At 37.2% G+C, this 17,697-nt stretch overlaps 1 protein-coding gene across 5 annotated transcripts in view; it reads left to right on the forward strand.

Moving 5' to 3' along the window:
- Positions 1-17,697, forward strand: part of LOC130905354 (cingulin-like protein 1) — a 124,917-nt gene that overhangs the window by 80,357 nt on the left and 26,863 nt on the right. For 3 of the 5 annotated variants that reach the window (XM_057818670.1, XM_057818667.1, XM_057818668.1), the window contains 3 exons: positions 4,792-5,274; positions 13,349-13,636; positions 14,114-14,215. In XM_057818670.1, the coding sequence (XP_057674653.1) occupies positions 4,792-5,274; positions 13,349-13,636; positions 14,114-14,215 (873 nt within the window). The remainder of the gene's footprint in view (positions 1-4,791; positions 5,275-13,348; positions 13,637-14,113; positions 14,216-17,697) is intronic. The other 2 variants (XM_057818669.1, XM_057818671.1) reach the window with 1 other exon arrangement.

Below are 17,697 nucleotides of genomic sequence, written 5' to 3' on the forward strand. Positions count from 1 at the left end.
TTTAATTTCTAATCTGTTGATATAGCAGGGCAGATCCTACTGCCTGTTCATTGAGTTGCGACCTGTATTTTTGTTGTTGTGGGTGCTGGCCTGTCATAAGTAGATAGGACAGCGGACAGGCAATCTATTCATGTGAATTTATTACATTTATTACTAGATATAGTTAACTATTTTTTAAAATAGTTTTTTAAATTACTGATAATTATATCACAGAATGACTGGGAAATGAAAGGTTCAGAGAGAAATCACGATACTTGACATAAACTTACAACTTTTCCTTTTGTGTCGAGCTACCAATCGGCGTCATCACCACTGTCTGCTGTGTCGAGTAAATTGTCGTCATCTGACGTCTCAGGTTCAAACATGTAAGGATTAATTGCAGATAATCTTACCTGGAAGCCCTCGTCATCGCTAACGTCACGAAAAAGTGATCCTGAATGGGTACTTTTGCTGGAAATATCACTATCGCTGGTGCTGCTATGGATAAAGTCCGCCATGCCTTCTATTGCTTTCTGTAAATGACATTACACTTCCGGGTTTGGGAAGGGAGTATTGACGGAGTGCTAATAAACTTAAAAAACACAAATTCTTCTCTCAGTTACACGTTAGAAATGACATTCGTTTCGACAAACTCCTCCAAAGTTTAAAATCTTCAAATTACACCGGATCCGATAAACTCTTGATCTGCCCTTTGAGAACGTGGTGCGCACGTCAGTGAACTGGCTCGACAATCCGGCCAGAAAATGACTACGATTTCATGGACGACTTATTGTAACATCGGCAAAGAAGTCGCCAGCTAAGTCAGGTTTATAGTACTTTATTTCAGAACTTGTGCAACACAGCACGGCTTATGTCCCAGTAGCCGACGCCAACAACAACAGAACATGAAAAGAGAAAGTAAAAACTCTACCTCTCGTACCTGTCTCACATTGTCGTGAGTCACACGGTGCGTTCAGGAGCAGCATGCAAAACACAACTGCCACATCAGAACTCGATTCGTAACATTATTATTGTTTTTATTGTTATTCTGATTTGTATTTATAGTATATTTGTTTTGCTATGTGTAATTGCTCTTTGTAATTGTACCTTCAGTATTAATTAAGGATTTGGCGTAGGTTTTTGGGCTGTGGAACAAATCAATCGATTTATAATGTATTCTTATGGGAAAGTCCCACTCAACATACAACATTTTCGACTTACAAAACAGGTCCTGGAACGAATTGAGTTCGTATGTAGAGGTACCACTGTATTGTAAATGGCTATACGATGTCATTAATAGAAAAAGTACATATTAAAACATATGTGTTCTCAAACAGAGAACACGCACTTCATAATCAAACATCCCTGTCCATAACGAAATGAGTGCTTAGTTTAAAAGGCTGAAAATAATAACATTAAAATAATCAGATTCAAGATAATCCCTTTTCATCCTGTAAACATGTTAATACGGTAGTGATCAGCAGTGATCCCAAACCCCAGATACCCTTTTACCTCCCGCTTCAGTCCTCCCAGAGCTTGCCTCCTCTCCCAACCCGGCCTGAGCTCGCTGTCCCACGGGGAGGCAGGCAAGCGAGTCCCTGGATTAAGGCCACACGATGTTTTAAACCCTTGGACTCCTGCCACTTCATTTCTCTAAGTGGCATTGGTCTTGTTGTCATGATTGTTAATTAAAGTTGGATTTAGTCAAGTGGTTGTTTGAAAAGCAGTCAAAAACGTTGCCATTTTCATTTTTTCTTGTCTCTTTTGAGTTATTTAGTTAAGTGGACTTTAGAGTCTACCTCTTTTATCGAATTATTTCCGTGAGAGACAGCCTGGTGTTTGTTTCGCTGTGAGATGTTTTTAGATGAGCGAGCAGATGTTGCTGTTTCTCAAGAGGGATTTATGTCAGGATTAGAACACACATACACACACTCTGGGCTTCGTGTCATCAGGAATATTATGCATTTTTCAAACAAACAACAATAAAGATAGAGCGGATAAGATGGAGCATCCGGTTAAGAAAAGTGCCCATTATAGGGTACAGTACTTCTTTCTCATGTCTTAGAGATCAATATTGTCTTTTTGAAGTATGTTGTGTAACCTTTTTACATCTAGGTGTTGGGGTGTGACAATATATTGATATGGTGATATATCACAATTAGTGCTGCAACGATTAATAAATTAACTGGAGTAATTCGATTAGAAAAAAGCTTCGAATCAAATTTTTCTACTTCGAGGATTCGTTTAATTAGAGTGGCGTTGTAATGGTTTGTTTTGAAAGAGTTTGCTTTTAGTTTTATTGATTAGAGTTGATACACTGCCCTCTAGTGGCAACAGTGAATATGACATAATTTATCTAACATGGTTGAATCTAGCTATCTATCATGTTGAGACCAACATCAGGTTGTAAGTTTTTGTTTGAGCAAATATGATTGTTTATGCATTCATAATTTAGTTTAGAGGTATATTTAGCCATTCTTTTGTGGGAATATGTGTTTTTACGATTTAAGAGCATTATTTAAAAAAAAAAAAAAAAGCATTTAAGCTAGCGGACTTTTTAGCGGACTTTTGCTATGCAAGTTAGCCAATTGTTCTTTTGTTGTACTTTGATCCTTATTTATTATTTGTTTAAGATAAGGCATTTTAGTTTATTGTTAAATGCATTTATTCTTGTGAAATGAAAGTGCGATTCTGCATAGTTTAAAAAAAACAAAAAGACTCTTGTATTTGCATTTAATATTCTTATGAAAGTGCAATCTTAGCAAGCCTTTGTTTTACATCTCCAAAAATTGATTCCGCAATGCTTTAAATGGATTACTTAAATGATTGATAGCTGCAGCCCTAATCACGATACTTTGTATCAGATATGCTCCCGAAGAGTCTATATATCGTCACTGTTTAATAAAGGAACCAAGACGTTGCCTCCAAAATTTTCCACTAGAATAGTCCAATTCATTTTGAATGTGAAATGGCAAATGAACATACGTTGGTCATCATTTGCAACCTAGATAACATACATACAGTGGAATGAAAAAGTATCCGAACCTTTTGGAATGTCTTCCATTTCTGCATAAAATCACCATCTGCTGTGATCTGATCTTTGGTAAAATCACACAGATGAAAAAAGTGTCTTTCACTAAAACCACCCAAACATTTATAAGTTTTCATATTTTAATGAGGATAGTATGCAAACAATGAGTGAAGAGGGAAAAATATGTAAGTGAACCATCACATTTAATATGTTGTGGCCCTCCGTTTGGCAGCAATAACTTCAACCAGACGCTTCATGTAGCTGCAAATGAGTCAGGCACATCGATCAGGATTAATCTTGGCCCATTCTTCTCTACAAAACTGCTGTAGTTCAGTCAGATTCCCGGGATGTCCGGCATGAATCGCTGTCTTTAAGTCATGCCAAAGCATCTCAATGGGGTTCAAGTGTGGACTATGACTTGGCCCCTCCAGAACATGTATTTTGTTCTTTTGAAACCATTCTGAAGTTGATTTACTGCTGTATTTTGGATCATTTTCTTGTTGCAGCACCCATCCTTTTTTTAGCTTCAACTGTCAGACAGTGGCTTCTGGTTTGCCTGCAAAGCATCCTAATAAACTTTTAAATTCATTCTTTCATTAATGATTACAAGTTGTCCAGGCCGTGAGGCAGCAAAACAGCCCGAAATCATGATGCTCCCTCCACCATGCTTCACGGTGGGGATGATGTGTTGATGTTGGGCGAGCTTTTCCATTTGTCCTTCACACATGACATTGTGTGTTACTCCCAAACAATTCAACTTTGGTGTCACCAGTCCACAAAATATTTTGCCAAAACTTCTGTGGAGTTTCCAACTACCTTTTTACAAACATTAAACCAGGAACAATGTTTTTTTTAGACAGCAGTGGCTTCCTCCGTGGAGTCCTCCCATGAACACCATTCTTGGCCATAGTTTTACATATAGTTCAATGTGTGCAAAGACATATCTGATTGTGCCAGTGATTTCTGTAAGTCTTTAGCAGACACACTAGGGTTCCTTTTTATCTCTGAGTATTCTGTGCTGTACCTTGGCATCATCTTTGGTGGACGGCTATTCCTTGGGAGAGAATCAACAGTGCAAAACTCTCTCCATTTGTAGACAACTTCTCTGTCTGTGGATTGAGAAACATCGACTTTTAGAGATGGTTTTGTATCCTTTCCCAGCTTTATACAAATCAACAATCATTGATCATAGGTGTTGAGACATCTGTTTTGACCGAGCCATGATGCACATCAGACAATGCTTCTCATCAAGACAATTTATCCCAGGTGTGTGTTTTATTGTGGGCAGGACAGCTTTAAACCACTTATTAGTGATTGGGCACACACCTGACTTAAATTGTTTGGTAAGAATTGGTTTTAATTGCTCTTTAAGTCTTCTTAGGCAAAGGGTTCACTCAAATGATGAAAAGTTATAAATGTTCTGGTGGTTTTAGTTAAAGCAGACACTGTGTTTTCATCTGTGTGATTTTGACAAAGATCGGATCACATTTGATGGTGATTTTATGCGGAAATGTGAGAAATTCCAAAAGGTTCAGATACTTTTTCATACCACTGTATATATTCCAAATGAGTAATAACCATAATCAAATCCAAAAGGCTATATGCAAATGCTGTTATAGTTTTATGCTCAAACAGTGAGCAAAAATACCTAAAAGAAAACAATCCTCCATCTTCATGATGAAAAACTAACTTGCTGTTATAGTGTGCACTTCTAAGTTAGTGAGTCTACTACTCATCCTTAACTTTTTTTGGCGGATTGTTATTGTGCTCACCTGTTTCAGCATACACCTGAGTGTTCTCCAACCCAATCACCACTTAGTCCACAGCAGACAGCCACCAAAGAAGCCGCCAAACAAAACTGGACAGCCAGTCAAAGGAAAGCGGGCCTCTCAAATCTGCAGCGAGCCGGCAGCGTCAAAGACCTTATCAGTAAATTCTCTGGTCCAGAGAGTGACTTATATCTCGTGTCTTCTCCGGGGCTTTATTTAGGAGCAGAAAGAGCTCAAAAGTTCACTTCCTCTGAGACAGTCCTGTCTCTTAAATCCAAGTCGAGTCCGACTGTTATCAGTCGTGACTGTACGCTTCCAACCATCTCTGTGACGCCTCCATGCACGGCGGAAATTAAGCAAACTCAGAAGGACGCTGGAGTTAGCCAGAAAACTGCAAGTATTGATTGTCCAGTAGAAAGCAGCAGTCACAAGACAGATTCAAACAAAGCAGCTGACTCTGGTAGAGATTCGGTGGCTGACTCTGGCATGGGATCGGTAAGCGCAAAATAAAAATCATACATGGAAAATGATTAGATTTTTCTCTGCATGAAGATGAAATGACAGCATGACACCGCATGATCTTGAAATGCATGATTTCAGAAAAAAAGTCTATATAAATGGGTCTTATGGACTACCAATAAGATTCTCAGCATGCCCTAAATAATCCAACTAATCAAACCCACCTTCCCTCACCATTTTCCCTCTGTAGATCCTTGTCTTTATTGTAGATTAGCCTTAAATATAACAATTTTGCTGCATGATGTGATGTGGTAAAATTGACTTTTTGTGACGTTTTTGTGTCGTGAAGCAGCGACTTATTGTGGCTTAAAGGCAAACTACATATCTTCTCTTTCAAATGTTTATACTTTTTTTTTTTTCATTCCTATACAAAATCAGAAGCACATTGGTTTTGGTAAACTATCTCTTGAATCATCATGAAAATAATGTAATCGGTTCTATTGACCTTTTAGAAACAAAATGATTCAAAAGCCCAAAAGCCAGGTTAAGTCACTACTCATTTCTGTGCAAACTAGGTTGCAAACATTTTTATTTATATGTGTATACAGGTAGTCCCTGGGTTACGACGTACTCGACTTGCGTGTTACCATTTTGTCTCCAGTTTGTTTGTTTTTTAGTTGCGTAAACAGTACCTTATTGTACCTCACAGTATCTTATTTTTTTATTTGCTTTATTAATATGACGTGTTCTGTCTTCACTTGTAGTTTTTCAGCTTGACAGACAGCAAACAAGGCAATTGTGGTTTTTGAAGCTTTTTACATCCTTCACTTTTGACAATTTGTAAAGCTGTAACACACATATGCACACTTATGCTCAAAACAACTCACATTTTAACAATATAACCCTTAACACAAACCGATTGGTGTTCAAATGTTCATATAGTCCAGGGGTCGGCAGCCCAAAATGTTGAAAGAGCCATACCGAACCAAAAAACAAAAACATGTCTGGAGCCGCAAAAAATTAAAAACCTTGAATAAGCCTAATAAAGAAGACAACACATGCAGTATGTATCTGTATTAGCTATATTAGCCTACTATCAAAATAACAAGTCGGCTTAAAATACATAATGAGCCTTCTTGATTAATGTTCATTTTCCCTGCAGTGCACCCAACGCGCCACGTGACTAGTTGTATGATGCCACCTCAAGTTTAACTTAACAACAATATTAATGAATTGTTTCATTGCTTTTATGAAATCATAGAAATACAATAAATAAGTTTGATTTTGATGTCGTTTTTATTTTAGTTTTCAAAAAAAAAAACAACAAAATGGAACGTGCATAACATGCCCCTTATCTGGACATGTCTTTGATTTTCTTTATTATCTCGGTTTTGTTTTTGAAGTCTGTAAATAGGTGTTCTGATATGTTGATGAATGTCTCCTTCATGTACTACCGTTGTACGCGTTTGCTTAAAAGTGCCTATTTAAAAATGTGTATGTAAAGCGACTGATGATATCACACACGTGTGTGTTACATCTGTCCCTCTCAAATGTGGGCATCTGATGCTGCATTCTCCTCATATACTGTAGGCCTGTCGCGATAACAAATTTTAGTGTGCGATAATTATTCTCATAAATTATTGCGATATGCGATATTATTGCGCCCCCCCCCAATTTTTTTTTAACCAATTTACAATAACATAGTGAGAATACAGTATATTAATAGATCAAGTACACCCATTTAAACTCGATAAATATGTACTCTTAAATTCAAAAATACTTTTAAAAAATCACAACTAAAAACAATAGACCATGCCTCTTAAATAAAAAACAACAATATTGATACCGCACAGAAACACAGAATAAATAAAATGTGTTTAAAAAATAATAATAATACAATTGCACTTAACAACTTAAGCATTTAGGCAAATGAAAACTTTTCCCGTCATAGCTTCTACAGTGGTGTTCCATAGGGATGCAACGATACAGTTAAGTCACGGTTTGGTACGATTTTTGATTTTTTTTTTCTAACGAACAAAAATTAAATTGCCATCATATAAACATGCATTTTAGTGCATAATATTTATGTGCTTGCTTCTTACTGATCTGAAAAAAATTTGTATAAAAGTGCTGAGAACAATCTTTACTGTTTGTAAAGTGAGGCAGGGCACACTGTTGATTGCTACAGCTCTCTTAGCAGCTAGGTTTACTACATGAGCAAGACATCCTATTTGTGGTCCGAATCCATCTGTGTCACATACTGAATTAATAATACTGAATTAACAATATTTGCAACATTATCTATAGTCACTGGTATGGATTGATTTGGCCTTCTTAACTTCCATTCAGTCAGGACAGTTTAGAATTCATCGATGTAGTATATGGACTTGGACTACGTGTCCCATAATCAGTCTGGGCTCACGTAGCCAATGGCATGGGACGTAGCACATCTAGTTTGCCATTTAATATCTAGTGTGTGGGCGCATTAAAAAAGTTAGCAAACGCCGCTGAAGTCACGTCTGTTCATTACTACACAACACCAGTGTAACCTCCTCTTTGTAACAAGTGCGCAAAATAATCAGAAGATTCCAATTCGACTAGGGAGCTAAGTGTTGTACTGTAACCATGAATGAATAGCTCAGATAATGCAGTTTGCAATTATTTTTTACTTCGTGCTACAACAATAACAACAATGCAATACAGAACAATAGAACAATATAAGAAAATAAAATTGGGCCCAAAAATAATAAACAAAAATGTCTTTCACTCTAGTGATCACTTTTTTCCCCCTTAATCCTGTTTAAGGTATTTCTTTCTCCAAAGTTTGTATGGAATCCTGTCAGTTGGTATTGTCCTACCACACTGAAGCGTTGTCCATGAAGGATGAAGTTTCTTGGTCTTTCACGCTGGGAAGCTCGCCATCAAATTTCCAGAATCTTCTTATCTTTAATCCAGTCTCACAAAAAGACCTGACCTGTTGTAGTTTTTTTTTTTACAAACAGGTATTTTACTCATCTCATTTTGAGAGATAAATCATATCAAAATAAATTTACTGTACATTTACTTTGTACATGAATTTGTAACAATCACACACAATGTTATTTTTAACAGTGTCATTTCACTTAACATTGAACTTTCAATTTCAGATGCATCTTTTCCATTTTTTATCCAACAAAACAAAATTATTATTTTCAATAATAAAAATAAAGTTTAGCATTCTTTACCTAATGATTAGGAAAACCATTGTTAGCATTAACCGTTTGCTCGTCTGCATCGTTAGCATTAGCCGTTAGCTCGTCTGCTCCGAGTAGAACGCTTGCTTACCGAGACAGTTTAAGCTCAATAGACGCGTTTTCCACGCTCCTGATCACTTCTCAAGTGTTCTGCCGATGTCCCTGTTGAGCTAGGATATGAATATTCTGGGTTTTAGTCACTTTTTTAACTGTTTTATCAAATCGTTTTTCTTCCTACCTCGTCACTCTGTTTAGCATGGTCTTCTCTCTCCAGCTGCTTGTGGCTATGTGAGGCTTCTGTCGATCTCAGCCATCAAGCTCAGCTGGGGGAGGGGCTTACTTTTATTAAGTGCTTCTTTATTTTCAATTTAATTTGTTTTCAAGTTGCAGTTTTATTTTATAATGTTGAAAGAGAAGGATTGTTTATTGTAATGCTATTTTATTTTATTTATTTCTTCTAAATTTAATTAACCCTTTCTTTGTTTTTTGTTTTTTTTCCTAAATTTAATTAACCCTTTATTTGTAGCTGGGTTACACCAGCATATGACAATCGACTTTCATAAACAGTTTGAAGCACAGCGCTCTTAATTTCATTCAGCTGTTCGTTGTCAAAGCGAGGTTGTTCGTAGCAGCCAAGTCGGTAACAATTGTAAAAATTGTTTTAAATATCCGGCGTTGTGCCGAAAAATAGCCGCCCCACATGAAATGTCACTCCTGACGGCAGCGCCCACACGTCAACAACACTGGCGCGACGTAGATGGTCCACAGTCACTCCGGAGCACTGACGCGGCCGGTATACGTTGAGCAATAGGATATAATGGGAACGATTGGCTCCGGTGCTAGTTTTTGCCGGACCTAGAACAAAGATGCATTTTGCGCAGTTGGTAACGAGGAATCCGAGCTCATAACAGCACGTGTGCCGCACACGCGCACGCACATGCACGCGAGGCGATAAATCGCAGCGGAAAAATTACCGCCTTCATTTTTATTCATCACGAGATAAATGGAATTATTGCATATTGCGACAGGCTTAATATACTGTAAATCATCCATGGTTATAGAAAAAAAGAACCTAACAGTTCGTGCAAGCGTTGTTGTGACAACTGTTCATTTTTAAACAGGCATTTTATGGGAGAGCATTTCGACTCTTCGGCCAATCATATTGCAAGATTAACGAACGTCAACTGTCAAGCGCAGGTGCCCCGAGGGGATAGTGAGGGCGAGTGGATCGTTGATTATAATAGTCACAGAAATGTTGAAATTTAATATTTATTCAAAACATTTTTGCAGCATTGGAAAACGTTAAGAATGTGTCATTTTTGTCCTCCTACAGAAACCATATCAAAACAAAAAATATATTTCCCACATTCATCTTTTTCCATTTTCAAACATTTTTGAAAATGCTCCAAGGGAGCCACTAGGGTAGTGCTAAAGAGACACATGCGGCTCTCAAAACACGGGATGCCGACCCCCGATCTACTCTGATCAATACGTAAATTTAGTTGATTAAATTAGCCTAATTTGCCGAACAAACGTCCGCAAGCTTAAATGCTATGAATGCTAATTTATTTACAATTCTCATAGCAAATCGTTCACACATAACTCCACAAACTGTAGCTCTAACCTTATTTACAAATCCATACACAAATATATATTAGCTGAAACAACTTACATCCTTATGTGGGACAAACCAGAGCGCAGCTCTCAATTAGCCATGTCAGACAAGTCTCCTTCTCAATTATACAAGGCGACAGTCTAGCCAGACCCAACGCTACCACAAGATGGCAGTGTTCATCATTACACAAAATACAATATTTTTGGACTTTTTGGATAGTTACTTTGAGATTCAGGGGTACTTAAAGGGTTAATTCCGATTTACGCTGAAATTCGGTTTACGTTGCCAGCATAGGAACGGAACTTGTTCGCAACTCGGGGACTACCTATATTTCTGTATCTGAATGTTTTTTCAAATACACCGCTATGACAAAATGTTTGGGTATTTGCCTTTTGGAAAATTTTCCAGGATGAACCTAAAATGGACAATGACTGTTGCAATGACTCTGCTATTGGAACAATTAGGAAAAATTCACAGCAGTATAGAATTGTGCACAAAAAAATGACAGACCCCCCCCCTTTTTTTAATTTTTTTTTTATAATTTTCTATTTTGATCACGGAAAATTACGTTGTGAATTTTCCCATGTTGTTCCATGTTGTGGAATAGCATGTTTTGCAAAAAGTACTGAACCATTAAACAATTTTACAAATACAAGTGTAGTCCGAACTTTAGATGTATAGTGCTGTACTATAGTGCATGTATTAGGTACATCCTGAAAGTTCAATCAAAAGCAAAATATCTATTCATGAATAGTGTACCCTCACTCCTTGCAATGGACTATAAAAGCAGTGGAATAACTGCTTTTTCAGCAAGCGTTGAAGCAGGATGTTGGACATCTGTTTGTCTGATGAGAAAAGATTGTTGGGGTTTCTGGGAAAAAGAATAGCTGATTCAAGCATGCAGTTACGATAAATTTAAAGGTGCACCATTTAGCATCATAACTAAAGGTCTATTGTAGTAATATGTTACTACTAGTAGTAATATATTTCAACTATGCATGAAAATATGTACATAAATATACCGTAATCTTCAGACCAATTTGGCGCACCTGACTATAAGCCGCCACCCACCTAATTTGACACGAAAACGGCATTTGTTCATAGCTAAGCTGCATCGGACTCTAAGCCGCAGCTGTGTCACTGTATGATGGGATATTTACACCAAAAGATATTACATAGACTTAATAACCTATTGACATGTCATGGGAAACGGGGCCGATTCGTAGGGGGTCTATTTTCAAAAACTTAAAATTCAAATATTTGCAAAACCAAAGCTGCTACCGACCTAAAACCCAAATAGGCACCTACCTTAGCCATATATGAGTCTCCTTGAGCAATGGGATGAAAAAATTTGTTCCCATATAAAATCCTGATTAATTGTTTTCTATATAAGTATAGCACAACCTAAAATGGCTATAAAAGTCTCAGATTTTACACTAGGTGCACAAAATCACCAAATGCAGAGATAATCACCTATATTTTCAGGATCAATGGCAATATTTACCATATAAGTTTTTGACCAAAATATCAACTTAATTTTTTTTTTATCTACTGCAAGTTTTCAACAGCTAATAATAAATCACTGTTTAACATCAGAAACTTAATACTTGAGGAAAACATGCAGAATCAATCATAAATAATATGTAAACAAATCATTAATAAATTGTATATACAATCACAATTTATTATAGAATAGAATATCACTTTATTATCATTATACACTATATACTGTTAGCGAATGAGGCTAGTGGCCGCCTGGAGTAAACAGCTGATCTGGCAAAAATTCTTGTGAATAAATGCTTAAATTCCCGAAGTCTTCATAGATATTGATGTAAAACAGTCTCGTTTCTTAGTTAAATGCAAAGAAACCATACAATTAGTGTTTATTTTACATATATTGATGAAGTACTATGCCACAATGTTAGCGAATGAGGCTAGCGGCTGCCTGGCGGAAAAAGGAGCTTTTCTGGCGAAAATTCTTGTGAATAAATGCTTAAATCCCCGAATCCTTCATAGATATGGACGTAAAACAGTCTTGATTATTATTCTAAAGCAAAGAAACCGTACAGTTAGTGTTATTTTACGTATATTGACGAAGTACCGTTGCATAAAAGGAGCTATTCTGGCGAAAAGTATTGTGAATAAATGCTTAAATCCCCGAATTCTTCATAGATGTGGACATAAACCAGTATCGATTCTTGGTTAAAAGCAAAGAAACCGTACAGTTAGTGTTTATTTTACGTATATTGACGAAGTACCATGCTACTATGTTGGCGAATGAGGCTAGCGGCCGCCTGGCGGAAAAGGAGCTTTTCTCGCGAAAATTCTTGTGAATAAATGCTTAAATCCTCGAATTCTTCATAGATATGGACATAAAGTCTCGATTCTTGGTTAAAAGCAAAGAAACTGTGCAGGTAGCATTTATTTCGTGTAAATATTGCCAACTATGAGGCTAGGCAGTTACGAAAATTAGCCGCCTCCATGTGGAAACAAAGAAGAATATTCCTGCGAATAAATGCTTCAATCACACATGCATGGTACGAAAAATAAAATATTTACCTTGAATCTTCGAAAAAATCACTCTTGAGACAATCCTTCCTGTTTGTATATGGTACAGCTTTCGTAGTTAAATCGCATCGTAAGTAAATCCAAGCTTAAATCCGACATGAGCTTGTGCCGTCTATGGCTATTACTAAATGAAGCTCGGCCCGCTCTGATAAGGCGTCACGCAACGCAACGAAGTGTCAGGTCAATAGATTTTTTAAGTCTATGGATATTAACCGGTAACCCTTTACTTGACAGCGGTGTCATAAGACTGTCATAAGACCGTAATATTTATGACATGACCCTGCCATGAGCACTAATGAATGCTTATTACATATAGCGTCATCCGGCAAATTATCTCACTTTTGAATGGATATAAAACATCCGAGCTGGACATAAATGGAGTCAGTGACAAAATTGCCTGGCTGACTCTTGAAGACATCTGTCATTAATGCTCATGACAGTGTCATGTCATAATTATGACAGTGTTATGACGCCACTTTCAAATAAAGTGTTGCCTATTAACCTAAATAAATCAACAAATAAGCCGCACTGGACTGTAAGCCACAGGATTCAAAATGAGGGGGGGGAAGTAGCGGTTTATAGTCTGAAAATTACGGTATTGCAACTTTCACTTAAGCTCACTAAAAACACCCCTGCTGTGTAGGAGGCCTCTGTCCCCATATTATAACCGAAATATTTCCTTTTTTATTTTCAGGAGCCTGAAAGTGAATCAAACAAGCAGTCGGATAGTCTATCAGAGGAGGAGCCCTCCACTCCTCGAACTGTGCCACCCAGCCCCAAATATCAGCTGTTCCTTGAAAATGATCTGAAGTCCAATGGCTTGAGTAGTAGTAGTAGCAAGATTGCAGATGGTCAAGGAGGCGGAGGGTCACTGGGGGAGAATGGCCCCAGGCTGTCCCGGTGGGAGACCACTCGGTCGGGGCCCAACAACTTCCAAGGGTCCATGGAGTCAATCGCCTCGCGGGACTTAGAAAGTGATCGGGTGCGTGGGACTGATGAGTGCCTTCCATTGTGTGTGTGCGTTTTTCAGAGTATCTTTGTGTGATTCATAGTTGGGAAAGCAAAAAACATGCATGAATCAATAAATTGGCTATATGTGTGAATGTGAGTTGCTTAGGTATTCGTCCATATATTGTGCAACTGTCCAGTGTGTAGTCCCTCTCGCTTAAAGTAAGCTGGGATAGCCTACCAATCAACAAAGACTGTAAAGACAAGTGGTACAGAAAATGGGCATAGACCACATGCGGCTAACCAATTGTCAAACAGTGCCATCTGTTGGTATAAATACAGATTTTATGTATGCTGTGGCCGTTTCCATACATTAATTTTCTTCTGCTTTACAATTCATTTGTATGGCAATGTAGATGCATTTTTTCAGGTTTGAAATGTGAAGAATATTTTATTTTAGGTATAAAGTTAAATGAATATCATATAACTTATGTGTATGTTTTTTTTGCAGGGATTTTTTGTTGAAGGTCCCCGAGTGTTCAACAGTCCCTACAGCATGAATGTGAACGCATCTGCTGATTTTAACACACTTTATCGGACAAACGAGTTTAAGGTTGGTAGCATTTCAGCTTGAAACATATGCTTTTAACCAAGGGCGTTATTTGCATTATACAGTATCATGCATTCAGTTATATACGGTAGGTCATTTAGATTGCCTTCCCATATGTTGTAAGGATAGAATTGCGGCGACCATTATTTAGCTAATTAGTTTAATTATGTTCAGAATTATATTTACCCCTTTTCACTTGCTGAATATTCTGGTCCATTCCCCACCCACTCAAATGCATGTTTGATTGGCTAACTGTCATTTAAAATGTATTTATATATTTTAGGGCAGTCAAACGATTAAAAATTTTAATCGAGTTAATTACAGCTTAAAAATTAATTAATCGTAATTAATCGCAATTAATCGCAATTCAAACCATCTATAAAATATGCCATATTTTTCTGTAAATTATTGTTGGACTGGAAAGATAAGACAAGATGGATATATACATTCAACATACGGTACATAAGGACTGTATTTGTTTATTATAACAATAAATCAACAAGATGGCATTAACATTATTAACATTCTGTTAAAGTGATCCATGGATAGAAAGACTTGTAGTTCTTAAAAGATGAATATTAGTACAAGTTATAGAAATGTTATATTAAAACGCCTCTTAGTGTTTTCGTTTTAATAAAATTTGTAAAATTTTCAATCAAAAAATAAACTAGTAGCCCTATTCTGTCCTCAATGTGTGTGAGTACACAAATTGACAGATAGCAAACATAAGTTTCAAAAAGAAATCAGACGGTGTGGCAAAGTTGCATGGGCTTTACTGAAGTCATCTCTTTTTGACAGGAGCACGTTTCTTGTATTTTTGTAAAACTGAAAATAATGTGTCAATAACTTGCATAAATCACAGAATAACATAAAATGTACACACACGTGTCCATTTGAGCAGTAGCACTAGCCAATTAGCTCACAAGCATCTAACAATGTAACTGCATTTCACCATACAGTGCTGCTCAAAAGTTTGTGAACCCCCTCAACATTTTGGAATTTTCTATTATTTCAACCTGATTTCCTAATCAATCAATTCAGTAGTTTTTTTTTTGTTTTTTTAACAGTTGTGTTGTCGAGACTAAATTAAAAAGAGTTTTCATCAACTGATGTAGGTGCAAAATTGAAGTGTTTGGTCACAACCAAAACCGCCATGTCTGGCGAAAAGTCAACACTGCATACCACCAAAAGAACCTTCTCCCAACAGTGAAGCATGGAGGTGGGAATGTCAAGATCTGGGCTTGCTTTTCATCCTCAGGACCCTGACAACTCCACATAGTCCAGGGAATCATGAATTCTGAGGAAAATGTCAAATCCTAGAACATAACCTGACGCCATCTGTTTTGAAGTTAAAGCTTGGCAGAAGGTGGATCATGCAACATGATAATGATCCAAAGCATTCCAGCAATACAACCAAGGAATGGCTGAAAAAGAAGAAGATTCGTGTTCTGGACTGGCCCAGTCAAAGTCCTGACCTAAATCCCATTGAAATGCTGTGGCGGGACCTGAAGCGAGCAGTTCATGCCAGACGCCCATCAAACCTCTCTCAACTGACTGCGTTCTGCAAGGAAGAATGGGCAAAAATCCCCCAAAGTAGATGTGAGAGGCTGATTAGTCACTACAGAAACCGTTTGGTTGAGGTAATCTCTGCAAAAGGAGGCGCAATATCCTATTAACTGAAGGGGTTCACATACTTTTGCACACATGATATCTGAGTTTTTCTTAAATCAACCACTTTTGTTAAATAAAGAATGACAATATAACTATTTCTTTTGTTTCAGTCCATTATTTGGAATGTCAGTATTGTGGATTTGGGTATAACTTAACATTTAATAAGGTTATTTTAGTTTTTTTTACAAAAAATCTGACCATCGCTGTGGGGTTCACAAACTTTCGAGCAGCACTGTATATGTGAACAAATTCAAATACACATCATCAATAACTATCTAATGCTCATGAATATAAACAAAGGAGGAATATAACTCACAAGCGATGCATGTATTAGACACAAACAGTGTGATGGGGCTATGAGAACTGCCACCGAATACTGGATGCGGACGTTAGCTGGTCTGAATAGCACTGTCTATTAGTGTGAGTTCGCGTCGACATATAATCACATCAGAAAAACGCGCCGAAACCCTAATAATCAGCTGCACTGATTCGCCAGCAGAGGGCGACATTAAGCCACATAACATATGCAAGTCACACCCAAGCGCCAGCAGAGGGCGGGAAAACTCCATAAAACACAATTAACAAGTTGGCCTTTCACTGTACTGACATTTAAATCTGTCTGAGCGGGCCTAGTGCGTTAATTGCGTCAACTATTTTAACGTGATTAATTTAAAAAATTCATTAACGCCCATTAACGCGATAATTTGACAGCCCTAATATATTTTCTACATTATTTATTTTACAATATATTTATTTGCAGCCTATGCAGACATTTTTTCAGATAATCATACATTAATCATACTCTAGATGAAAAGGTTTTATTTTTATTTTTTTTTTGTTGAGTTTAGCTGTGCCCTTGCTTTTAATAATACAAAAATATCATCAGATATAGCTGAAAAACATTGCGAGAGTGGAATATTGTTGTGTGCAATATACATAATAATGCAATTTACCTGATTATCAGCAGGACATGACTCAGGAGGTAGTGATTTTTTCCCAACGTTACGCTTTTGTGTTCAACCATAAACGTCATAAACTATTGACATAACACGGGGCGCAGGGCTGTGATTATTGTCGTGACATCTCATTGGTGAAACTGGTTGACACACTGTTGGAGTCTGGCAAAAAAAAAAAAAAAAAAAACGTAAAATCTAAAATGTAGAATAAAGAGGGAAAACGTAACGACTAGTCTTGCCCAAAGTAGCGGGGTAAGAGTAGAATTTTTTCTTCACAAATCTATTCAAGTAAAAGTAAAAAGCATGTCTTAGTGAAACTACTCCAAGTACATTTTTCTCAAAGTTAATCAAGTAAATGTAACGGAGCCAATGTAACGCGTTACTATCCACCTCTGCAGCTAAATGAGCACATTCAACGACACCAGAGTAAAAACACTCCGAGGCTAAAAAAACAACAACATATTTTTCCTCCTTCTTCTGCTTCTTCGAAGAACCAAAATCTTGAAGAGTACATACTGTGCAGCATCAGCGCATTATTCCTTGGTAATAGCTGATACTGATGCCAGCATTTGAATAACGTATCAGAGCCCCTTCCGAAACTAGTATCTGTATCGGTACAAAACTGTTTTGATTACTTCAAAAATCGATACATGGAGAAATTATTTTATAATTGAAAACTCAGACAAATTAAGTGAATTTGGTTTTCTGATGACCTACCGTATTTTTCGGACTACAAGTCGCACCTAAGTATAAGTCGCACCAGCCATAAAATGCCCAACGAAGAGAAAAAAAACATATATAAGTTGCACCGGAGTGTAAGTCGCATTTTTGGGGGAAATTTACTTCATGAAATCCAAC

The sequence above is a fragment of the Corythoichthys intestinalis genome, chromosome 17 (assembly GCF_030265065.1).
Source record: "Corythoichthys intestinalis isolate RoL2023-P3 chromosome 17, ASM3026506v1, whole genome shotgun sequence".
NCBI lineage: Eukaryota > Metazoa > Chordata > Actinopteri > Syngnathiformes > Syngnathidae > Corythoichthys > Corythoichthys intestinalis.